Below are 26,628 nucleotides of genomic sequence, written 5' to 3' on the forward strand. Positions count from 1 at the left end.
ATCCAGACTCATTTAAAGTTTATTGCGCGGATATGCAAAAAGTGTTACTACTTCCAAAGTTATCTTTAAAAAAATCTGTCTTTGTTAGTAAATTAGTTGTGTTCAATGAAACTTTTGCTTCGTTAACAAAAGATGAAGAAAATATTTGCGTTTTGTGGCATGAAGCTATAAGTGGTCGCTCGGCGGAAGATGTGGCATCAGCATATTGCGGGCTTATTCAAAGATCCTCAGTTAACGTAGAGCACTACGAATTTTGGTGTGACAACTGCAGTGCCCAAAATAAAAACTGGAAATTATTTACGTCATTTGTGGTAATTGTCAATTCTAACTGGGGTCCAAACAGTATTACTTTAAAATACTTTGAAGCTGGGCACTCTTTTATGAGAGCCGACAGTGTCCACGGAAACATTGGCAAGCTATGGAAAAAGAGATCCAACATTTATGAAATGAACGACTTAAATGAGCTAATATTAAAAGCCTCTAGAAAAAATAAAACCTTACTAATGAAACATGATGATTTTTATCGCTTTAAAGACGGTGTAAAACAAAGAACAAAAAAAGATGAAAATTTCCCAAAACTTAACGTGATTAAAGTAGTACAATTTAGAAAAGGGTCAAGACAAATGTTTTATAAGAAAAGTCATACTGAAAACGAATTTATTAATTTTGACTTTTTAAAACCTAAATTTAATCTGGAAATGCCTGAGAGCAAAACTGAAGATAGGGGTGTAAATGTTCAAAAAAAACAAAAAATAATTACAGAGCTTCTTCCTGCAATGCTAAGCCAAAAAAGATTCTTTTGGGAGAAACTACCTGTTTCTGAAACATCAAATGATTTACTAAATAATCGAGTTTAGTTTTTATTATTTTTGTTTGTTTTATGTAATTAAATGTTGAATTCAAAAACTTTTTGTAATTTTTCTAATAAAATATATGTAAAAATTATAACTTTACCTACTTTTTATTTTTAAAAACCAAAATGTACCTAACTACTTGATTTTACATAGTTTTAAAGCAATCATAAAGTATCATATTAGCAAGTGTAATATAGTACCTACTAGTTTTTTCCTTGGCAAAAATAGTATGAATTAGGAACTAAGTAAGCATACTAGCTTTTTCCGCAGCAAAATCAATATTTCTTTGCATTTCAAAAATAGTAAGTGACATAGAATTAAAAAAACTGCAAATATTTGGAAAAAACTAAGTTACAGTTACAGGGACATACACTTGAAATCCACTGAACGAAAAAAAAAACAAAAAATAATATAATTCTATTAAACGGCGATATACTTTTCTTTCTTTTCGTTTCCTGAAAAGTTATCAAAACTCAGTTACTAGGTTTTTCCTTTTCACGGGAGAGTTCTTGATGATGTATTAAGAAATGAAAAATACGCGCCAAGATGTTTTATTTTTCTGCATAAAAACGGTGCATCATATGAAAAAAAGGCAAGAAAGGTTTTTTATCATAAATTAGACGTGGAATATAAAAATAATTTTTAATTCGAAATATCTCAGTGGCGTACTATTTTTTTCTTTAAAATAATTCAGACCATTGCCCGTAGGCGCGCCAATGATGAATACAAAGTTCTAAATTGTATGTCAAAAAATTCGTAATAACTTCTTCCTAAAACTCACTAAATTTCATTTTCATAGCTCAACTGGTCTTAGAGCAATAAATAAATTGGCAGTTTGAAATAAAAATTTCAACACCCCGTATCTCCGAAACTAAGCATTTGAGGACATATGTTTATAGAGCAAACTGGTATTAATTTTTCATGTAGAATTAGCCCTTAAAATTTTTCATACTTATTTACTAACACCCTGTATAAGAAAAGCAAGGGAATGTTATCTTTTTTTAATTAATGAAAATTATTATTTAAGTAGGTTAGTTATTAAGAGGATCGGAACGTATTTTCGGCTGCAATGCTATTCAAATGGGGATTCATTTTTTTCAAATCCTGAGAAAACTAATAAGTATTTTGGAAAAATTTAAACGCAGAATGAAAGATTACGTTATTAGCGAGGGCCGAAAGTCCCTAAGAACTTCTACAATGTTTATTTTAATAAGTTACAGGGGTGAAAAAACTAAGAGAAAATTTAGTGTGATTTTTAAATTCAAATATCTCATTCAAAATAAACTTTTTATTTATTCTAAGGGACTTTCGGCCCTCGGTAATAATTTAGTCTTTTATTCTGCGTTTAAATTTTTCAAAAATATTTATTAGTTTTCTCAGGATTTGAAAAAAATGAACACAATGCCGTGGTAATATTTTCCAAATCTGTCTTTGTCTTACAACGCACTCAACCGAATATAATATTGTCAGCATATATTGTCAGTCAGACACTGACAATCAGTGACAATTTTAAATATTTGACATTGCATCGGGAATATTTTGAGAAATTGATTAAATATTATTGATATATAGTGTATTTGATAAATAATTGATTTAAGACGTGAACTTAATAAAAAGTTATTTATTGTGTATTATTTGTGAAAGATCCAAGCAGAGAATACATCAGATATATCCTGTGATCCAAGTATTTTGTTGTTAGAGATGTTCAAAATTGTAAGCGTTCCAAAATAACAACATATTATTAAAAAATCACTTTAACACTTTTCCTCTTTTCTCGATTGATTATTAGTTTTTGTTGTACAAATAAATTATTACAATCACTGAAAACATAGTTAGTGAAAAAATTATCACATTTATTAACTGAATTAATAATTTGCAATTATAAAAATAACAGTTATCCAAGAACATTCAAAAGCCATCTCTTTAAATTAATTATGACATTTTCAAGTAGAATGACATTCTAGTAATGTTTACATATCCACACCAGTGTGAATTTTACTACACGTAATTTGCCGTGTAAAGACAGAAAAAGTAGGGATACACGTAAAATATTTGCGAATTATGTACCCATAGCCTTAATGGATAAATCAGTCAAGTTAGTTCTCTGTGATGTTACACTGTTCTTGGTATCGGATTTAAGTAAGAAGTGGTATACAGTGATGAGCGCGCTAATAACCGGCAAAATAGCACAAAAGATGGAAAACGTATTAAGTTCTGAGATAAAAAGAAATGAAACTAGTCGAGCTGGGAAATTTAGCGATATTAACGTATGAATTTACATTATAATGATTGTTTCCCACCTTTACATGTATCAGATGAGTATGTCAACTAAAACTGTCACTGTGACAGTGGCAGTTGCCAAACACATCCGATACGTTTAAAGGAGGGAAACAATCAACATAATGTAAATTCATAGGTTAATATCGCTAAATTTCCCAGATCGACTAGTTTCATTTCTTTTTATGTCACAACTTAATACGTTTTCCATCTTTTGTGCTATTTTGCCGGTTATTAGCACGCTCATCACTGTATATCGCTTAGATTCTTAATGTTACTCTTAACATTGATGGAGTAATCGTTAAGGAAAATATATGACATTTCAATGAACTCTCTTTTTGATTTATTTTTCTCGCGGTGGAGAATTTTGTAGTGTTAGTATAGTCCATAAGATTACCAGTGGAATGGACATGTTTAGCTAAAGCACAACGGTCAGGGTGAAGTCGAGAATCACTTTTGTGTAGTGTGATACGTGATTTCAATAATTGAGAGGTTTAGCCGATGTAGGAATTGTTGCAAGAGAGGCATGGAATGTTGTAGACAATGTTACTAAGCATATCTATAGGTGTCTTATCTTTGATCTTAGAATAAAGATTATTAATTGTTAGGGCTGATCTACAAGCCACAATAAGTTTAATATTGTTATTGTTATTACCAAAGCTATTTTCAACACTTTTCAGAATCCTTGTTAACCCCGGAGTGATATCACTGAAGTATGGTAATGAAAAATATTTGTTTATAGGAGTATCCGAGACTGGGTTCCCACTTAAGACATCAGGATCAGCATTGTTAGTCGCGAAGGAAGGTGAAGGACCCTCGTTTTGGACAGTGTTAAAACAAAATCTTATTTACTAATGGTGTTGGATAAGCGTTTGAAATGAAAAGTTTCTGTAGGATTTGTAGGTTTTTTGTATGAAAAGAAGGAACTGATAATTTTATTACTCTATTTTTCATCTGTTTGACTAAATTGACTTTGGTAGAATTATTGTGGTAAGAGTGGTAGTTAAGGTATCTACCAGAATGGGTCGGTTTTTGATACCAATCTATTTTAATGTTGTTATTTTCCCTGATCATCCCTATGTCGAGAAAGGGGACGAACCAATTACCATCTTCCCTCTCTATAGTGAACTGGATGTAGGGGTCATAACTATTGAAGGTGTTTAATAGTTCATCTACCTTGTCATTGGGTACAGCCAAGATGATATCATCAACATATTTTTTAATAAATGGAATTTGAAAGGATAATAAAGGAATGACAGAGTCTAACACATAATCCATAACGTATATATATATATATATATATATATATATATATATATATATATATATATATATATATATATATATATATATATATATATATATATGAAACTTAAAGCTAAAATCAATATCAACAAAAGAATTAATATTAAAATTAAACTCACCAGGCTTCCGGGTTGAACCGCGTCGTTGGTTTCTAGGCCGAGCTTTCGACGTCCTCTCTGACGTCATCTTCAGGGCTTCCGGGGTCTCAGTCTCCTGAGGCTCCAGACACTACACTCACTACTCACTACTTCACTACTCACTGTAATACTGTTGTTGCTGACGCTGGGGCGGTCATTTATATATATGTGTGTGAATTATTCGTAAGGGGATTTCTCCACATTCTCTATTTCATTTGATTAATATATATATATATATTTACATCCTACTATTCTTAAGGACTCAATCCATACCGCAACCGTACAGCCTCTCCTATTTAGAGGTGTATATAATATTTTAATAATCGAATATATTGAATCTAGTGACAAAACATTCTTAATGCCCAAATTTCTATTTTGATAAGATGAAAATTAATATATACTTGTCTTTTTGGTTCCGTTATCATTATAAACTCATTACGATTTCTTACTTTTGCAGCCTCATGAGTATAATTTTAAACAGTATTGTGGTGTTGCGGCCTCATATACACAACATTATAGACTCAAACAGTGTTGTCAATTCGCTCACTGCGTATTTAGATAATTTGGGGTTTCCCCTTTGTGATTTCAACGAAGTTATTTCCTATTTCGCGATTGTTTAAGTAATGGGATACATGAAATCGGAACATATGGTTTTAAAATCGACAAAAGTATAATAATTTAATAGTCTGTATTTTTAAACAAACGCTTATAACTTTACTGGTAAAATATTTTAATGACTTCTAAAAATAATCTGAACACGATAATATGTATTGAAAGAAATATAATAATTTTGGTTGGGTCAATGTAATACTTTTTTAATATTTCACGTTGTTCTTTCGTTTAATTTCTCAAAGATAATACATAAATATATAGAATCTAACTTTATATTAGATAATTAGGTAATATAGAACATAATTAGATTCGTAGTTAATATACACCTAGAAAGCAAATTTCTTGAATTTTTATTAATTTATTTTTTATACAGGGTGTCCCAAAAAGATTGGTCATAAATTATACCACAGATTCTGGGGTCAAAAATAAGTTGATTGAACCTCACTTACCTATATAAATAAAGCACACAAAAAAAGTTACAGCCCTTTGAAGTTACAAAATGAAAATAAATTTTTTTTCATATATCAAAAACTCTTAGAGATTTTTCATTGAAAATGGACATGTGGCATTCTTATGGCAGCAGCATCTTAAATAAAAAAATATAGTAAAATTTGTGTACCCCATAAAAATTTTATGGGGGGGTTTGTTCCCCTAAACCCCCCAAACTTTTGTGTACGTTCCAATTATTAGTGTGGCACCATTAGTTAAACACACTGTTTTTAAAAAAATTTTGCCTCTTAAGACTTTTTTGATAATCCAGTGTTTATCGAGATATTTTGAATATTTATCGAATCCACCACATATTTGTATATGGCTAAGTACGATTATAGAGACCTGTTAATAATCTGAAAATTTGTTAATAACCTATTTATAATTTACATTTTTAGGTATATTTTAAAAAAGAAGCCACATCTCGATAAAAGGTGACATCAAAAAAAGACTAAGGGCAAAAAAGTTTTAAAAACACTGTGTTTAACTAATGGTACCACAATAATAGTTTAATTGGAACGTACACAAACATTTGGGGGGTTTAAAGGTACAAAACTCCCATAAAATATTTATGTAAATACATTAAAAAGAAGCCGCATCTCGATAAAAACTCGCTTATCGAAAAAATACTAAGAGGCAAAAAACGTTTTAAAAACGTTGTGTTTAACTAATAATGAATTAATTGGAACGTACACAGAAGTTTGGGGGGCCGTTTAAGGGATCAAAACCCCCATAAAATTTTTATGGGGTGGACAAATCTCACTATAATTTTGTTTTAAGATGATCCTGCCATAAGATTGATACATGTCCACTTTCAATAAAAAATCTTTAATAGTTTTCGATATATTGAAAAAAATCGATTTTCATTTTGTAACTTCAAAGGGCTGTAACTTTTTATGAGCACATTTGCACTAAGGTAAGTTAGGTTTAATCGAACTATTTTTGACTCCAGAATGTGTGGTATAATTTATGACCAATCTTTTCGGGACAACCTGTATATAGGTCAGTAAAATGAAATACGGCGATGAATTAACGTGAAATACGGCGATAAAAGTTCACAAAAATTTGGATATAGGTTCCTCTTATAAGTACTCAACTTTACTTCTGAACTTGTGCCATTGGTTGCTTTTACTTGGGAGATGAAATATTGTAGGCGAAAAAACGTACGTTCAAAAAATGTACGGAAATGGATAAATTAGCAAATTTTAAGCAACTCTTGTGCTATAGAATTTTTGCTCTAAGTTAATACTTTTCAGTTATTTGTGAGTGAAAATGTTAATTTTTCAACGAAAAGAACCACGATTTTAGACGGTTTTTCGTAAATAACTCAACAACTAAATAATTTGTAAAAAAAATAATATTAGCAAATATATAGCTTATAAAAAATAGAAAACGGTACATTCATGAAGTCTGTAGACTCAAATTACAAATCGAGTATTTCAACGTGGAATAACCAAAAAATGAAGCACTTTTTGGGAAAATATGCAGAAAACTCAAAAATTTTATTGACTTTTCTAAATTTTTCCTTTCTTATAACACTTTTTAATATAATTTTTAAAAAAAGCATTTTTTTTTCAACATTTCGAAGTTTGTTTTTTTATTTTATCAGTAACCACTTTCTTTTCAAAAATAAGCACTTTGAACCGGTTGGTGAAATTTAAAGATCATACATGTTTCGACGAGTAGTCAAATCTAAGTATTCAAGCTTAAATAACGGGAAAACGATGCAATGTATAAAATATACCTGCTAAATATTTGTCAAAGTACTTCGCAATACCTATCAAATGAGCTTAAGAATAAGTTAATAGCGTCTAAATTAAGCAAGTTATTATGAAAATAAGAGAACCCCTTGGAATTAAAAAAAAAATCCATTCCACAAAAATTAAAATTTATAATAATCCTTACAAGAACTTCTTTATATTAGCATAAGTAATGATTTCAATAATTTTGACCGGTTTAGAATGCATATTTTTGAAAAAAAGATATAATTTAAAAAGATCATAATTTTTCAAATTATTGTAATTTTCATATTCTTTTGATAATAACTCCAAAAATAATCAAAATACGTAAAAAATTATATAGAACCAAATTTTAGCTTTTTCTGTCAAATATTTTACTATTTCTATAGGGTAAAAAATAGCCGAGATAGAAACGTTTAAATCTTGAATTAACCTTTTATTTTTAAAAAAGTAAGAGGTATAAAAGATTAAGTTTTACGTGGTGAAATAGCCCTTCAAACTAACTTTCAAACGGTTTTTAGGTGAACATGATATCGTAAAAGTGGACGGAGGTATTAAAAAAAACATAACATTTTTTGGAAACATTTTTAAAAGATAAATTTTGAAAAAATTTTGGAGCATAAATTTTAATGCCATCAACATGTTCGGGGCTCATTTGATAGATATTTTTAAGTACTTTGACAAATGTTTAATAAGTTTATGTTATAAAATGCATCATTTTCCCGTTATTTCAGCTTGAATACTTAGATTTTTTACTCGCCGAAAAAAATATACATTCAATTACCTATAACTCACTTTTAGTTAACACTAAAAGGTTTTTCTAGTAAGGAGTTTATTCCGTTTTTTATTAGCTTCAATATTGGTAATAATAACTTTTTTGTAAAATCTTATAGTTTTTGAGCTATTGATGAAAAATCGGTTAAAAACATGTATTTTTCTCAAGAAAAATTAAAATCTATGATCTTTAATAACTCAAAAAGTTTACATTTATTTTAATAACTTTATATAACAAATGTTGCTTAGAATTTGTTCCTCTATCGAATTATGGGGTTATTTTGAATAAAATAATTTTCACCCCCGAGAAGGGGTGACATCCACCTCAGGGTAAAAGCGCAAGTTGGCACCATGTCACCTTTGTTCCTTGAGATATCCTCTAACTACTCACAAATTTTCATACAAATCGATGGAGGTTCAACGAAATCGGAGGTAATAACTCATATCCACCTTCAGTGACTCCACTAAAAGGGAACAACTTTATTTTGAGCGTCGCGTCACTTGCTTAATTTTGGTGCTAAAAACTGTTATAAAAATCAAAAACAAAGCTTTTATTAAACACTTTAAAAAAATTTTTATGAGTTTTCCCTGAAAAGTCCTTAATTTTTTGGTTATTTAACGTTGACATGTTCAATTTGGAATTTGACGACAAGAACCTACTTTTCATAACTCTGCTTCTACAGGGTTTACAGACTTAATTCATATTCTATTTTTTCATGTTTTTATAAGCTACATTTTTGCTAAGAATATTTTTTTGGATAAAATACTTACTTTTTGAGTTATTTGTGAAAAACCGTCTATAAATTTGTGTTTTTTTTTGTTGAAACATGGACAGTTTCACTCGCAAATAACTCAAAAGTATTATCTTAAACGTGAAAAGATCCAATAAAACAAAAGTTGCTTAGAATTAGTCAGTTTATCCATTTTTGAGAAGGGGTGGCTTTCACCCTTCAAGTAAAAGCAACCCTGGGCTCACGTCCAAAACTGAAGTAAAGGGGAAAAGGAACCTAAATCCATATTTTCAAGCAAATCCGTCATTTACCTAATAGGCAAAATGCCTGTTTTTCTTCGGCTGTGCCTCCTACTCAAATGAAATATTATCATCTCGTCTCTTTCGTGGTAGATATGTGCTTCTTTTTGAAATGCTATTTATCCCGTATTATTCTAACTATTCTGTCTTCTTACATTTTACTGGTAAGCCTATTCCATTCTCTTCTTCTTTTTTGCACTCATTCTTTGATGTTGTTTATTCTGCATATGTGTCTAATCGCATTACTCATTTATCTGTCCAATAGTGTTTTTGCGATTATTCTTCTTACTATTCAAAACAAGTAATTGGAATTCGTAAATTCTAGGTTTTCATCCAAAGTGACCGAAAGTAGAACCGGAAGTCGATATTTGAACTATTCGTGTAACTTTGCGTCCGTCGATTGATATACGATTTCACTAATTTTGAGTAATTTTTACTAAACTTTCGGTCATAACTGTTTAACCTGAAATGACTTCCAAACCTGAACTAAAAATTCATGCTCGACTTTTCAATAAGCTTCGATTGCTATGTCACAATGTACTATTTCTGGAACTATAATATGGCACTTTCCGGTTAGAATTATTTAATCGGAAATGATGTAAGAATCAAAAATATACATTTGTTTTCATCTTGCTAAGGCACGCCGAATAATATATCGCTTATACTATTTAGGTGACTTTAAAATGGTACTTCCGTTTGCAACTCTAAATCCGAAAGTCGGGCGTCAAATTTCTCATCTTTAATACCACCCTTGGGTTACAAGCTTTCATTCGATATCTCATTTGTCATTCTATCGGTATTAATAACGGAAGAGTTATATTCGCGGACAGACAGTCACGAAACCGGAAATATATATTTGTTCTCGTCTTACTAAGGCGCGTCGAATAATATATCGCTTGTACTATTCTGACGATGTTAAAGCAGTATTTTCGGTTTCATTTCTAAAACCAGAAATCCTTGGTCAAATTTCTACCCCCTTTAGTACCTTCCTTGGTTATAAACTTTCTTTTGACACCTCATTTGTCATTCTACCTAGTATAATGACGAAGAAGTTGTGTTTACGGACGGACAAACATGCATGAAACCGGACGTATATATTAGTTTTCGTCTTGCTGTCAACTAATATTTCGCTTGTACTATTTCAGCGATTGTAAAACAATATTTCCGGTTTCAACTGTAAAACCGGAAGTCGGAAATCAAATTTCTAATATACCTCTAATAAAATTTTTGGGTTAGAAATTCCCATTCGACACCTCATTTGTCACTCTATTTATTTTAATAACGGAGGAGTTATATTCGCCGACAGACAGACTGACGGACGGACAGGCATGAAACCGGAAGTATATATTAATTTGTTCTCATCTTGCTAAGGTGCGTCGAATAATATATCGCGTGGACTATTTCGGTGATTTTATAACAGTACTTCCGGTTGTAACTATAAAACCGGAAGTGCAAGGGCAAATTTACCACATTTAATACTATCCACACAGAGGCGATTAGGCCTTACATGGGCAGAATTTTGCAAAGTAAGCCATATTCTAAAAAGCTCAATTCCTAGGTGTATTAAGCGAAAGGTTTATAACCAATGTGTTTTGCCAGTACAAACTTATGAAGCAGAGACTTTAGCACTGACACAAAAATCAGCAAATAACATCAGAGTCACACAACGAGCCATGGAACGTGCAATGCTGAACGTGAGCCTTCGAGACCACATAACAAACCAACAAATCAGGCAAAGATCAGGAGTTCAAGACGTCATCGAAAACGATACGACGCTTAAGTGGAACTGGGCAGGGCACTTAGCTAGAACACAAGATGGACGGTGGACACAACGAATCATGGAATGGAGGCACAGAAACTATAAAAGAAGCCGAGGACGACCACCGACTAGATGGACCGACGACATAGCAGGAAACTGGCTACAAGAGGCCCAGTGTAGAGAATACTGTAAAGAACTGAGGGAGGCCTACGTCCAGCAGTGGACGCGATTGGCTGATTGATTGATTGATTAATACCATCCTTAGGTTATAAGCTTTCATTCAACATTGCATTTAGCCTCATTTATTATCCTTCTATCTGGTCTAATGACGGGAAGAAGTTGTGTTTATAGACAGACAGACAGACATGCATAAATTCAACGTTTTCACATTTTTTTAGAATGGGCGAAAACAATATTTATTTTAATTTATGTAACAGCGATAGTTATATTCTGAATTACAAACATATATACATACCTACCTTAATACATGTGTTAATGAAAATTTAAAGAATTGTGGAAAATTTCTGTGAAACAAAATATCCTCGCGTATGACTATTAATAAAATAAAATATACCTAATGCAATTCAATACATTTTCTAACACATAAAAATGAACAATACCAGTAAATCACCTGTAAGCAAGACGATTGTAAAATATGCGGGATAGAATGATTCAATATTTGAGCAACAGTGTTGCCAGCTAAGTCGAGGTCATAATGTCGTATTATAGTTTAACACATGAAGGATATACACATTGAATATACACATAAAAGCGACCTCCAACGGCAAATGGCTGAACTATAAGCGACGTTACGGACTCATTTTGTTTTAAGATTTACAGGAATTCTAAGACACCAACAAGATTTGTAACATTTTTGTTTGGTAGGTAGAGGTCTCTAGTTTCTCATTCAACAAAACTTTGTTAGAAAATGACAACCAGTTAAAAGAAATACATGAGAAAAATTACGGACTCCGTATATTGAGGCCGTAAATCGCTCGAGTCCGTTGTGTATGGTCAAAACCTTAATACCGAGTCCGCAATGTTAAGAGGATATATATATATATATATATATATATATATATATATATATATATATATATATATATATATATATATATACCTTGCCCAGTAGTGGTGGTAATTTACTTTGCGTGATCATTTGGTTCTAGATATTTTTTTAACACTCCACCACTATTATTTATCTCACATGTATTTATATGTAACATGGATGCATTTGATATATTTATTATAAATATATTTGTTATTAGTAAGGTTGATTTTTTATTTCAGTTCCTACTAACAGTATATACTATAGCAATACAAGGTAATTATTGAATTTTTTTTTTATTTCAGGTCATTGTATCAACTTTCATTTATTTCCTGTCGGTCGTTACTTCAAAAGCTCGAACTTTTCCAAATTCTCGGTCCAGAAAGCCGAGCTGTTCGAGTTGGCGCCCTTCTTCTTCTTTCCTTGTCGTACCTTCATATCATTCTCCATATCCAGCATTCTGGATTTAATTCTGGATAAAATTTTCCATTTTAGTGGGGACTTTGCATTTTTTTATTAAATTTTCCATTTCGAACAATCGTTTTTTCCGATTATAGCGCCATCTATCCATAATTTGAAAAAATGTTTCGAATAAAAGTTGCTTATTTTTACGTAAAGAATCCAAATCTGCAATAAAAATTTGGGTGTCCCATTTAAGATTTTAAAGTAAGCCCCCCCCCCCGTGGGGGTCGTGTTTAGTACCATTAGATAGATTTTTGAAAAATATTAAAGACGTATTTTTTAGTTTTTCGATCTGACGTTCATTTCGCGAAATATTCGCTTTTTTTTGTGAAACATTTTGACTCGCCCAATTTCCTTACGCCCCACTCAAATCGTCAGATTTTTGAAATATACACTCTTTTGCATGTACTTAACTTACCTTATCTTAATCTGACAATTTCGAGTATTTTTAAAGATAGATTTTTTTTTCGGGCCCCCCATAACGAACTTCCCTGTGTTAAGAGTCAATATATGGTAGAGGTACATCTGCAAGGTACCAGGTTTCTCCCCATATGATAATCTGACGCGCTCGAGTAACTGCAAAAATCCCCGCTTGGGTTCCCCTACCATTACAACCCAGACAATATATTTGTCAGCGACAGAATTGGAGACCAGGTGACAAAAATCGTTGGAAGTGCCCTCCCAAGACACAGCACAGACCAATAATTTGTCTTTCCAACGCGGCAATCAGATACGAAATTGTTCCTTTCAAGAGAAGGTTCAACTTTACTAAAGCAAAATGGGAAAAATTCTCTGAAGCATTGGATCAAGAAGTTTCCCAGTTAGAACCTTGCACTGAGTCATACGATAAATTTGTAGAAATCGTAATGGTAGGAGAGCAAAGTATGCGAAATTTGCAGTCACTCGAGCGTTATGGGGACCTATTGGGTTGTGATTATTAGGTCCTAAAACCAAAAAAAGTTAAGTAAAATTTTCCATTTTAGTGGGGATATTTACAACAATCGTTTTTTCCAAATATAGCGCCATCTATCCATAATTCGAAAAAATGTCTCGAATAAAAGTTGCTTATTTTTACGTAAAGAATCCAAATCTGCAACAAAAATTTGGGGGTCCCATTCAAGATTTTAAAGTAATCCCCACCCCACCTTCGTGGGGTGTCGTGTTTGATATCATTCGATAGATTTTTCAAAAACATTTTGAAAGTGTATTTTGCAGTTTTTCGATCTCATGTTCATTTTGCGAAATATCGCGGGGTTTGTATTTAAAATTTTAAATTTACACCCCTCTCCGTGGGGGGTCATGTTTAGTAGTCATATTCGATAGATTTTTGAAAAATATTACTTGAAGACGTATTTTTTAGTTTTTCGATCTGACGTTCATTTCGCGAAATATTCGCTTTTTTTGTGAAACTTTTTGACTCACCCATTTCCTTACGTCAGATTTTTGAAATATACACTCTTTTGCATGTACTTAACTTACCTTATCTTAATCTGACAATTTTGAGTATTTTTAAGGATATATTTTTTTTTGGGCCCCCTTAACTAACTTCCCTGTGTTAAGAGCCAATATATGGTAGAGGCATATCTACAGCGTACCAAGTTTCTCCCCATATGATAATCTGACGCGCTCGAGTAACTGCAAAAAACCCCGCTTGGGCTCCCCTACCATAAAGCAAGTATCGCGGAAACATATCCCATAGGTTGTCGAACTGAGTACATAGCGGAGCTCAATGAAGAATCTAAACCCCTACTTAAAAGATATGAACAGCTATATGAAGAAGACCCTTTCTCGGAAGCAACAATACAGGCTGGGGAGGAAATTTTACATGCGATATCCGTCAACAGAACGGAAAGGTGGTGCAAGCTGGTCACGAGTCTGGACATGAAACAAAACAGCTGACGTGCCTGGAAGCTGATCCGGAATCTTGGCAACGATCCCGCTGCCCCGGCTGTCAACCTGACAGAAGTCACACCCGATCAGATAGCCCATCGTCTTCTAATGAACGGTAAGACGACATCAAGAAAGAACAAGGTGAGAGCTCAACGGAATATCGATGAAGAAAGAGATGTTCTAGGTACCTCTTTTTGTCTAGAGATGTTAGGCGCAATCCACCAAATGAAAGATAATAAAGCGGCTGACCTGGACGATATACGAACAGAACAAATAAAGAACTTTGGACTAAAAACCGTAGAGTGGCTCGTAAAAATAATGAATTGCTGCATCCGTACATTACAAATCCCCAAAATCTGGAGGAAAGCTAGAGTGGTTGCCCTCTTAAAACCAGGGAAGGATCCGGCTGATACAAAGAGTTTTAGACCTGTCTCTCTTTTGTGCCACCTTTTCAAGGCATTTGAAAGAATGCTGCTGAACCGGATCGCTGAATCTGTGGAGACTAAAATTATTCCAGAACAAGCAGGATTCAGACCCGGAAAGTGCTGCTGCAGTCAAATTCTTAATCTCACACAACATATTGAAGATGGTTTTGAACGTAAAGAAATAACAGGAGTAGCGTTCATAGACCTAACTGCCGCCTATGACACAGTTAACCATCAACGGCTACTCGCAAAACTCTACGAAACTACAAATAGTGTAGGAAACAGAGGTTGAACCTTGCAAAATGGACACAAGTCCGGTTTTATTTTTTTCCGTTATATCAAGGGGTGCTTATTATAAGACTAACTTTTTCTGAAAAAATTTCGCCCCGGAACCCCTCTTTTCACCCCTTTAAAGGGGATAATTTGTGGTTTTTGCGGAACGTAGCCCTTCATGTATCATTTACAAAAAATTTCTTTTATACAAATGTGAAGAGGACTATATTTTCTACGATTTAGTTCCCGACAGCATATGTCTATCATCCACCGTTTATCGGGGGTGGCGCCCCAAATTTGATAAGTTTTTAAAAAAGATGTTTTTAAAAAATATATATTTTTCTCTAACTGTAAAGGAAATTAAGAAGAAATCCTGCGGCAATTATTTACAAATAAGTGGCTCATTTTTGGTAGAGGTTTCACTTAAGGGCAATTGCCCTATTTTTAATTACAGGGTGTTACATTTTAAAAAACCCCTTTTTATACCATCTGAACCGCTTCTGCTACAGTAAAAAGACTTTCAGCGATTACCCATGTATTGGTGCTATTTACAAATTTGTATAATGCACCCCCATTTTTTCCCCGGAACCACCCCAAATTAAAGAAGAATTAATACATAAAGTGATTTTCTTGGAATCCTTCACACACAATGCCCTTTATTAACATGCTTCATATATAATTTTATGCACGTTATTATTACCCATGCATGGACACCAAAAGCGATTTCCTAGTGCAACCCTTGTAGTCAAAAAAAAAATAAATAAAATGGGGGGTTGAAATTTTTTTTTGTTTTTTGCTTTTTGATCCGTATGGGCATATGCTTCATTAATAGTGCTTTTCAAAAATATATATGGTTATTGCAACATTCCTGCGGAAACCACCCCTATCCTTGAAAATATACTGCAGAAACTACCCCTATCCCTTTGCGAGGATGTTTTTACGATTTTCTCATTACCTATGCATTATTTTTAAACAAAACTTATACAAGGTTAAAGATCACTATTTACTCTAAAAATTAGGCCCTATTCATTTTTTTTCGTATAAGCAACCGTTACGGCACAGTGGCGCCGTAAACCTCATATATGCTTTGGAGGGCTCCAGTTTTTGTTCTTTTTTTTTCGTCACTTGTGCGTTTTACTGATAAAGTACTTATGTAAAATAAAACAACACAGTGTAACCTACAAATTATGACCTATGCATATTTTACAATCTTTGCGCCCCAAAGCCACAGTGGGGGCCCAAAATCAATTTTTGCATATTTTCGCCACCTACACGCATTTTATTGCATTAATGCTACCTTAATAGCACACTATTTACCCTTAAGTGGTCGCTAAGCAGTGGCGGATCCAGGGAGGGGTGATGGGGGTATTCACCTCCCCCCTCTCAAACCAAGTGATATTATATTCAAAGATTATAAAAATATTAATTTATTTTTATAGAAATACTTATATTATATTATTATTTTTATAAGGATGGCGTACTTTTTATGCTTTAGCGACAGTGGAGGATCCAGCATCGTTAAGAGGGGGGTGCCAATTTGCTAAATTTCTATAAAAATAAAAGAATATTTTTATAATCCTTGAATATAATATCACTTGGTTTGAGAGGAGGGGGAGGTGATCACCCCCATCACCCCTCCCTGGATCCGACACTGATTAGCGACCACCTAAGGGTAAATATTGTGCTATTAAGGTAGCATTAATGCAATAAAATGCGTGTAGGTGGCGAAAATATGCAAAAATTGATTTTGGGCCACCACTGTGGCTTTGGGGCGCAAAGATTGTAAAATGTGCATAAGTCATAATTTGTAGGTTACACTGTGTTGTTTTATTTTACGTAAGTACTTTATCAATAAAACGAACAGATGACGAGAAAAAAAAACAAAAACTGGAGGCCGCCAAAGCATATATGAGGTTTACGGCGCCACTGTGCCGTAACGGTTGCTTATACGAAAAAAATGAATAGGACCTAATTTTTAGAGTAAATAGTGGTCTATAACCTTGTATAAGTTTTGTTTAAAAAGAATGCATAGGTAATGAGAAAATCGTAAAAACATACTCGCCAAGGGATAGGGGTAGGTTCTGCAGTATATTTTCAAGGATAAGGGTGGTTTCCGCAGGGATGTTGCAATAACCATATATATTTTTGAAAAGCACTATTGATGAAGCATATGCCCATATAGATCAAAAAGCAAAAAACAAAAAAAAATTTCAACCCTCCATTTTATTTATTTTTTTTTGACTACAGGGGTTACACTAGGAAATTGCTTTTGGTGTCCATGCATGGGTAATAATAACGTGCACAAAATGATATATGAAGCATATTAATAAAGGGCATTGTGTGTGAAGGATTCGAAGAAAATCACTTTATTTATTAATTCTTATTTTTTTGGGGTGGTTCCGGGAAAAAATGGGGATGCATTATACAAATTTGTAAATAGCACCATTACATGGGTAATCGCTGAAAGTCTTTTTACTCTAGCATAAACGGTTCAGATGGTATAAAAAGGGGTTTTTTAAAATGTAACACCCTGTAATTAAAAAAAGGGCAATTGCCCTTAGGTGAAACCTATGCCAAAAAATCAATCAATTATTTGTGAATAATTGCCGTAAAATTTCTTCTTAATTTCCGTTACAGTTAGGGAAAAATATATATTTTTTAAAAACATATTTTTTAAAAACTTGTCAACTTTGGGGCGCCACCCCCGCTAAACGGTGGATGATAGACAGATGCTGTCGGGAAATAAATTGTAGAAAATATAGTCCTCTTCATATTTCTGTAAAAGAAATTTTTTGTAAAAGGTACAGGAAGGGCTACGTTCCGCAAAAACCACAAATTACCCCCTTTAAAGGGGTGAAAATGGGGGTTCCGGGGCGAAATTTTTTCAGAAAAAGTTAGTCTTTTAATAAGCACCCCTTAATATACCAGAAAAAAAAATAAAACCGGACTTGTGTCCATTTTGCAAGGTTCGACCTTTGTTTCCTACACTAAAAGGATTTCCGACTAACAAGGTTAGTGAAATGTCTCCTCCAGAATAGACGCTTCTACGTAACGCTCCAGTCCAAGAACAGTCGGTGGAGGGACCAAAAAAATGGGCTCCCACAGTGAAGTGTCCTCGCGCCGATTCTATACAACATATACACCAACGACCAACCTATACACCAACAAACAAAGCAAGTTATTTACGCTGATGATACAGCTGTGGCAGCTCAGGGAAGAACCTTCAATGAAGTTGAACTGAAACTGACAGATGCCCTGGGATGAAAACCATCTGAAACCCAATCCCACAAAAACCCAGGTACAGTGGAACCCCGATAAGTCGGCCCCCGATAACCCGGAAGTCCGGCTAACCCGGACCGATTTTCATCAGATAAACATTTTGATTTTCAATATTTTGTATTTTGACAACAACCAGATTTGGGAGTCGCGAAACGTTAATAAAATTATTTTTCAATTTAATTGTGGCTTATTTCCCATCAAAATAGTTAATTATCAGACAAACCTTTCAACAATAAAAATGTATGTAATACAATATTTGAGAGATAATGTGAATGCGTGTAATTTGAACTATACGATATTAAAAATGACTCATAGCACACGCCGCAGAAACAACAGGCACCTGTCTGTAGTACCAATTCCTTTTTATTTCAAACTGTCTTAGCATTGTTTAGGAAAGACTATTTAAAAAATTATTTTATAAACAATGGTCTTTAGTTTTCACTGTTCTTAAATAACATTACATCGTTGTGACTGTATATTGTGTGTCTTGTATTGTTCGCTTCCGTTTGCTTACGTTTGTGTTTGATGTTTTTTTTAGTAATTTTAATGAGTAGGTACTGTGCATATTTATAAATATATATCATGTTATTTCAATTCTAACGGAGTTTATCTGTAAGTATACCGTATTTTATTAATTTTTACCATATTCTCCGGCTATCTCGGATTTTCGATAACCCGGATCGGCCGCGGTCCCGATTAATCCGAGTTATCGAGGTTCCACTGTATGTGCTTTCCACGTTAGAAACAAGCATTCCCGAAGGCCGCTGGAGGTGGAATGGCGTGGTCAGATGCTGGAACACAACGAGACGCCAAAATACCTCGGCGTACGTCTGGATAGAACTCTATCTTACCGATACCACTGTCAAGAAGAAAGTAAGTGCCAGAAATAATATCATCCGCAAGCTAACTAATACAAAATGGGGAGCACAACCACAAACTTTCCGCACTTCTGCCTTAGCATTATGTTTTGCGGCCGCGGAGTTTGGAGCACCAGTCTGGGCAAACTCTGCTCACGCAGAGAACGTCGACGTGGCTCTAAATGAAACGGTTCGTATAATATCGGATTGACTGAAACCCACACCTATCGAAGAGGTATACCCCATAGCTGGGATTGCTCCACCACCTATCAGAAGGAAGGTCACGTCAGAGGTAGAACGAAAAAAGCAGGAGACGGACCGAAGACACCCCTTACATGACCACCAAACTCAGCCAAGTAGACTAAGATCTCAGAAAAGCTTTCTGAAAACATCAAGATCCATCCTCGAAGCGCCAGAGACGCGCCGAATACACCTAAGGCACGCGTCAGCTACCGCAACACATTTTCCTCCCTCAGAGGAAATGGCTGCTGGACACAATTTACCGTATCCGACTTGGAAAGCGCTAAACAGACTAAGAACCGGCGTTTCACGTTGTGCTAGTAACCTGAAAAAATGGGGATACCAGGAGGACGATACCTGTGACAGTGGCGCGGTTCAGACCAGCCGGCATCTATCATGCACAGAGATGAGAGAGACCTGCACAGAAGACTTAATTTTAGCAAATGACAGGGCCATCTATGTGGCCAACCATTGGAAATAGAGAATTTAAAGTTGTTGGTGTTCCGGACACGGAAAGTAAGTAAGTAGCTAAGATGGAATATGGAATTGGAGAAACCAACCACACGGGATAAATGGTAAAAGTCGACATGGACGAAGGTTTGGAGTCCTGGTGCCACGCCCAGTCCGGATGTGTAGGAAGGAAATGGACAATAGTGGACAATTGTGTATGTACAATCGTGAGTAATTTTGTAGCTATTTTTTTATATTGCATATATAGTCTCACAGATTAGCTAACTATAAATAATTTTCTTTCTATTCATATAATATAGATATGTATTTTATAATCTTTTCGAGAAGAAGTAATATTTTATTGAGTACAACAATTAGTAAATTAGGTCAAGTTATTTCTTATTTCTATTTAATTTTAAAAAAGCATAGTATTTAATAATGAAATGAATTTTTCTTAACAACCATACAGGGTGTTTCATTGGGAAAGTAACATACGTTATATAACATATTTTAATTCCATTACGAGCTTTCATGATTTCCTCACAGGTGAAAGGGTTGGAATACTCTGTTTCAAGTGGACACGTGGATTTTAAATTCTTGAGGTCTTTTTTAACTTTAATTGTGTGTAAGCGATTTTTGGGTGCCCTTGAGGTAGACACTATAATGTGCCTCCACTTAGTTTTGAGTTACTAGATTGGTTGAGCGGTCGGGTGGGTTACTGCCTCCTAGTTTTCGAAGTAGTGACCAAGCTTGTCTACTCGAGTTTTTAAAATCTAGATTTTCAACTGTTTCAGTCCATTTCTCACGCCTAGCAGCATCAGTGCTGTGAAGCAATTCGTCTGCAATTTCCTGCTTTCCGTCTTTACAGAATTTTTTATAAAGTATTTCGCCCTCTTCAGACCACCCAGGAACATATTCTTTGCGATATCCTCTAGGAATTGTTGCTTTTGCCGATGTTATTATTGCTCCTGTAAATCTCACGTAGTTTACGGTTTTTGGTGAGATCCAATCTAAGCATTTATCAAGATTACTAGAGAAAGCAGGCCAATTAGCTTTCCTAAAGTTCCATCTGGGGCGTGGAAACGATCTTATGTCTGGAATGTTAATGCCAATTTTAGAAAATTTAATGACTGTTGATAGGGTTTCAGTAATTTTTTTGATATCATTTACCCCATAGATAAATATAGGTGGAGGTTTAGGTGTTACTAGTGTTACTACTATCGGTTAAGTTTTCTAATGGTTCAAATCTGTTGTTTGTACTCACTTGCATTGTTGTTGTTGTGTTATCTTTGGGGTTTGCTTTCCTTTTTTTTTTGTAATTTTTTTGACTGCCAATCGTGAACATTTTCTATGGTTTCGTCGTCTTTGTCGCTTGAGTTTTCCATGACAATTTCCTCTTCACTGATGATGTATTGGGAAGCATTTGATGTATTTGGTTGATCCATTGGAGTTGCAGGGAGGTTTAGGTTACATCGGTGATTATTGTTTGGGAATGAAGTAGCTGGCATATATTGATTTGTTATCTGTTGGCTGCTCGGAAATCCGTAGAATGGGGGCGATATTACTGGAGGTTGTTGAGGCTGTGTATATATTTGGGGCACATTATACAACTCCCCATTTGGCACTTGATTTTGATGGTACATTTCCTTAATATAGTATGCCACTGAGTTCAAAATTAATCACATAAATAGTTATTTAATATTAATCACTTAAATCGTTTTTTACTTTTTATTTCATTAATTATCATAAATAAACTAGTCCCGGCCGATAGCCGAGACCAGCAGAAAAACTTGAATCTCGAGAGCGATATGGTATGTGTTTACTGCTCGGAATCCAAATATTAAAGGTGAATATTTGTTATGAATTATTTGTAGCCATAATAAAAAAACACTGAAATGTAAATATTTTACCAATTTACATTAAATAATGGTATTAATTAAAATTAAGTCACATTTTAATTTTTTTTACTTCGAGCTTCGCAATTCACATAATTTCAGAATTCAAATTTAAAATTTTTCCAGAAAAATCATTTTGCCAAAAATTCAAAGTAGGTATACCACTAAATTTAGTTTTTCATGCTCTTTTCAAATGCAAATTCCATTTAAAAAAAATTAATGTACAGGGTGTTTCTTTGGGTCGGAACATTTTTCCAATATTTTTTTAATCCGGCCCTGGATTTTTATAATTGTAAATAAATTAATTGATTGGACACCTTAAACAATATTCGCGTGTTAAATATTAAATAAATATACAGTGTGGTTAACAAGTTGTAAGTCTAATTTCAACTTTTTTCTACTTCGAGCTCTCACAATTCACATTATTTCAGAATTCAAATTTTTAACAGAAAAAGCATTTTGCCTAAAATTCAAAGCATAGCACTAAATTTAGTTTTTCATTTAAAAAAATTTTTTAATCCGTACCTGGATTTTTTACAAATGTAAATAAATTAATTGAATATATTATTATTTGTATATAAGCATGCCAAATATAAAATAAATATACAGTGTGGTTCAAAAGTTATGAACCAAATAAGAAAATGTCAAAATAGATAAAACACCCAGTACCTTTGTTATTAATAAAGAAAAACCCATTAAATATGGTATTTTTGAGATCACCTCATTCATCGATTTTAACGTATGTTACTTTCCCAATGAAACACCCTGTATATAGATTATTAAGTTTATTTTTAATGAGAACAAACCAATTTTTTTGCAAATTCCCAATATTATTTTGCAAATATAGAACAGTAAAAACATTAAATACAATAATTATTACATAATATATTTTTAACTATGGGTAAGGATCATTTACAATTTTTAATTGAAGAAAATGCTATTTATGCATAACATACTAAGTATTTTTAAATCTAGAGTATTCATATTACCTATGTGACATTGAAAGGAATTCGCTGAGACACAATTTAAATGGACAATTTAGAGTATTATGCACTAAGAAATGTGTAAAGAGCTGTGTAAAATTATAAAGCTTTTAATAAGGATACCTGGAATATTTTATTAAGAATTATATTATTGAAAATATTGATAAAGAAGAAAAAGAAGCATATACAAGGAGAAATCAATATTTTAAAGATGTTGTTGAGAAGAGAATGAAAATGAGAAATCCAGCATAATGTACAAGAATAATTTTCACGAAAAATATGAGATCCGTAATACCTAATGGACCGACGAATCAAAATTTAGAGAATTTTTTGTACCTATGACAATGACAAAGAAATTAATCCTAAAAAGGAGATATAAAAAATGACTATGGAAAAGAAATTTGATTTTTATATAAGGAATATTAGCCCAGATATCTATAGAGACTAACGAGGATGAATTTTTATGCAATGATTTTGTGTCAAAAAGAAAATCAGATAGGAATTATGAACTGATATAAGAGGAAAAATAAAGGCTTAAAACAAGTTATTATTAAGGACACACGAATATTGAAAATTACCTAAGACTTAAAAGTTATTATAATAAAGAACAAGTTAAGGAATATTTAATGACAAAAAGATATTGGAAAAATCAAATATTTAACGAGAATTTTTGTACCGTAGGTACTATTTAAGGAGAATATTTCTGCTGCAAGTAGCATATCGTAGATTCTGCAAAACCTTGTATGAGAATTTTTTTTCCAGAAGTTAGTTTTTTGTCCTGTCAGAAACTCTGTTAAAAAATACACATGTTAACGTAATGAAAACGTCATTTCGTAACTATGCTAACGTAATTAGGTTTCTTGACATTTTCATTACGTTAACATGTGTTTTTTTAACGGAGTTTCTGACAGGGCAAAAAACTAAATTCTGAAAAAAAAAATTCTCATATGAGGTTTTGCAGAATCACTGACGATTTACCTAATTAATATAATAAATTTTACTTTAAATTCTTATAATATAAAATTAATTTGATGGAATACATAAGACAAGTCATGTCATTGCAGAGTTCAGTCTAGATATTATAGGTCTATGGTCATGACCTCCTCCTCCATCACCAACAGCTTGAAGATGATATCTACACTCTTTCAACACAAATTTTGAATAATCTTTTTTGAAAACAATTTCTGGAGTGGAAATCAAAACATTTTTTAGGTAAAAATGTAATTGTCATTACAATCAACTGTGGCTAATCTCATATACACACAAAGAAATTTTTTACTTCACTGTAAGTTTTTTAAACTATGGTATAAAACCAGCGACGAGGATCCTCCACTTTTATAAGCTTAATTTATATTCTAAATCAAATCTGTTCATCCAATATTCTGTTATTAATTGTGATTGTTTATTTGACTTCCTATCAGGTCGAATTGGACCAGCATGCCTTTACAGTTCGTGAAGTCAATGTTCCATTTCGTAAAACAAACCTTTCCTTACATCATTCGGGTACAGACCTATTTACCTGAATTGAAAAGGATGCTTTCCTGCTGCCTAGACTTTAAATGGTATTACATATTAATAGAAAAATTAAATGGTAATTACATATTATGCACTTTCTTAGACCTTAAGTGGAATTATTAATAGTAAAATTAAATGGTAATTACATACATACCTTTGACATATTTATATAACTTTCTTCCAAAGTTAAAAAAAATGACAAACATTTTTCACACAAAGTAATGGGCCTTGAATTATTAATTGCACAAATGGTAAACTCGGCTGTAGCATTAGCAAATTTTTCCTTGGGTATTGTGCAGTTAAAATCCAAGGGGAAGTTATCTTTATTTTCCAGAAGAAAGCTGAAAAATGTATTTTAAAGAATGTTAACAAAGACAAAAGTTTAATTTAGATAGGTACCTTTGTACTTGACAAAACCATAATAAATAAAGGGCTATAGATACACTATACATTGTAGAAATTAAAGTTTAGCAGCAATACCAGCATTCTAAATATACAAAGAAATTTAGTGTAATTGTTGTGCAATTACCATAACCTATTTATTTTATTATATACAGTGACAGTGAGTGGATACAAGCTTAGACAAGGAAAAAAGATACTTGTCTAAAGTGCACTTTACATCAACAATAAATTGAACAATAAATTGACCAAGTTATTCAAGGCCAAATTTGACGTGTTCTCAAAGCACAATTTGACATCCATATTTGTTCGTTATTAACTTGACGTCAATAAATTCGTGAATTTCTTGAAAGCAAAATTTTCTTGTCCTCAAAAAAATTGAAGGAACTTGGAATAAATGTTGTAAAAATGTCAATATTTTCAGTAGTACCAATGCAATGATTTTTTTATTAGAAGCTTTTGAATGTCGTTAGTTTCTTTGTTTGAGTAAAGTGTTTGATTTGAAACAGAATAGAATAGAACAGATTAATAAAATAGAGAGATACAGTCCATTCACTTTACAAATTCCCAACTGTAAACAAACGCACGTGGAAGCTAAACAGGGCCGTACTGAGGTGTATCATATGTTTTTTAAAAATATTTACTTTTAAAACTAATACCGTAATAATTGCTTGAAAATTAATTGTAAACAAAATTTTGTTCTTTTTAAGGGCAAAGGCGTGTCAAAATTTTTAATGTGTTTTAAATTGTATTAATTTTTTCGATTCCTGAGAAAACTAATAAGTATTTTTGAAAAATTTAAACGCAGAATAAAATATTACCTTATTACCGAGGGTCAAGAGTCCCTTAGAATAAATAAAAAGTTTATTTTTAGTGAAATATTTGCAAATAAAAATCACCCTAAATTTTCTCTTTTATTTTCACCCCTGTAACTTATTAAAATAAACATTATAGAAGTTTTCAGGGACTTTCGGCCCTCAATAATAATGTAATCTTTCATTCTGCCTTTAAATTTTTCAAAATATTTATTAGTTTTCACAGAACTCGAAAAAAATGAATACATTTAAAACACATTGAACATTTTGACAGGCGAAATTTTGCGCATATGTCCTTAAGAAAATGTGGTATAATAAAATATTTATTAAGTGAGATATACATAACAATGTGAACATTTTCAATAAAGTAGCATCATATTATAAGGTTATGTTATTTATAAGTTATGTTTTTGCTAAGAATGTTTTTTTTCGATAAAATATTTACTTTTTGGAATATTTGCAAAAAACCGTCTAAAAACCATCCATCCATTTCCGGGCTTATTTTGAACGTGTATTTTTTTGCCAGGACCAAAGCACACATCGGCACAGTATTACTTTTTTCTTTGACATATTAGCTATATGTATGCCAAATTCCATGTCACGACTATAAAACATAAAACTATAAAACACGACCAGTCTTAATTAATGACTCAACAATAACTACTGTAAAGTACATAACATAACACAAAATAATATTATCTTAAAAACCAACACGCTAAAAAATACAATTTGAATTTGCAGATGCAGACTGACAAGTTAGGACCTGTAAAATGAGAAACCGCCTCGTTTAGGGCGATAAATTATATTTAATAGCTTCTTGACGAATGAGTGGACGAATCGTTAACACGTGCGTTTGTTTATGTTGGGAATTTGCTATAGATTAGAATAGATATATAGTATAGAATAAACTTGAAATAGAATAGAGTAGAATATAATACAATAGATGTAATATATATGTAGATACTTACTAATAAAGTATTTGATTTAAAACAGAATAGAGTAGAATGTAACAGATTAAATGAAATATATAGATAGATTAGAATAGATATATAGTATAGAATAAAGTAAAATATAATATAATAGGTGAAATGATTGTGAAAAGCAATAGTTTTAAGTACCTA

The 26,628-nt window shown here is 32.7% G+C and overlaps 1 protein-coding gene across 2 annotated transcripts in view; it reads right to left on the minus strand.

Annotated features, from left to right (window-relative positions):
- The window catches only part of LOC126888731 (uncharacterized protein K02A2.6-like), a 239,308-nt gene that overhangs the window by 179,938 nt on the left and 32,742 nt on the right, over positions 1-26,628 (minus strand). The window contains exons 1-2 of one of the 2 annotated variants that reach the window (XM_050657128.1): positions 24,693-25,160; positions 24,448-24,634 (exon numbers count right to left, since the gene is read on the minus strand). The exons of the other annotated variant lie outside the window; for it this stretch is intronic. Of the exons in view, the coding sequence (XP_050513085.1) occupies positions 24,448-24,634; positions 24,693-24,745 (240 nt within the window). The 5' untranslated portion in view covers positions 24,746-25,160. Of the gene's footprint in view, positions 1-24,447; positions 24,635-24,692; positions 25,161-26,628 lie in introns of those variants that run through there. 2 annotated transcript variants of the gene reach the window in all.

This window comes from Diabrotica virgifera, chromosome 7 (assembly GCF_917563875.1).
Source record: "Diabrotica virgifera virgifera chromosome 7, PGI_DIABVI_V3a".
Taxonomy (NCBI): domain Eukaryota; kingdom Metazoa; phylum Arthropoda; class Insecta; order Coleoptera; family Chrysomelidae; genus Diabrotica; species Diabrotica virgifera.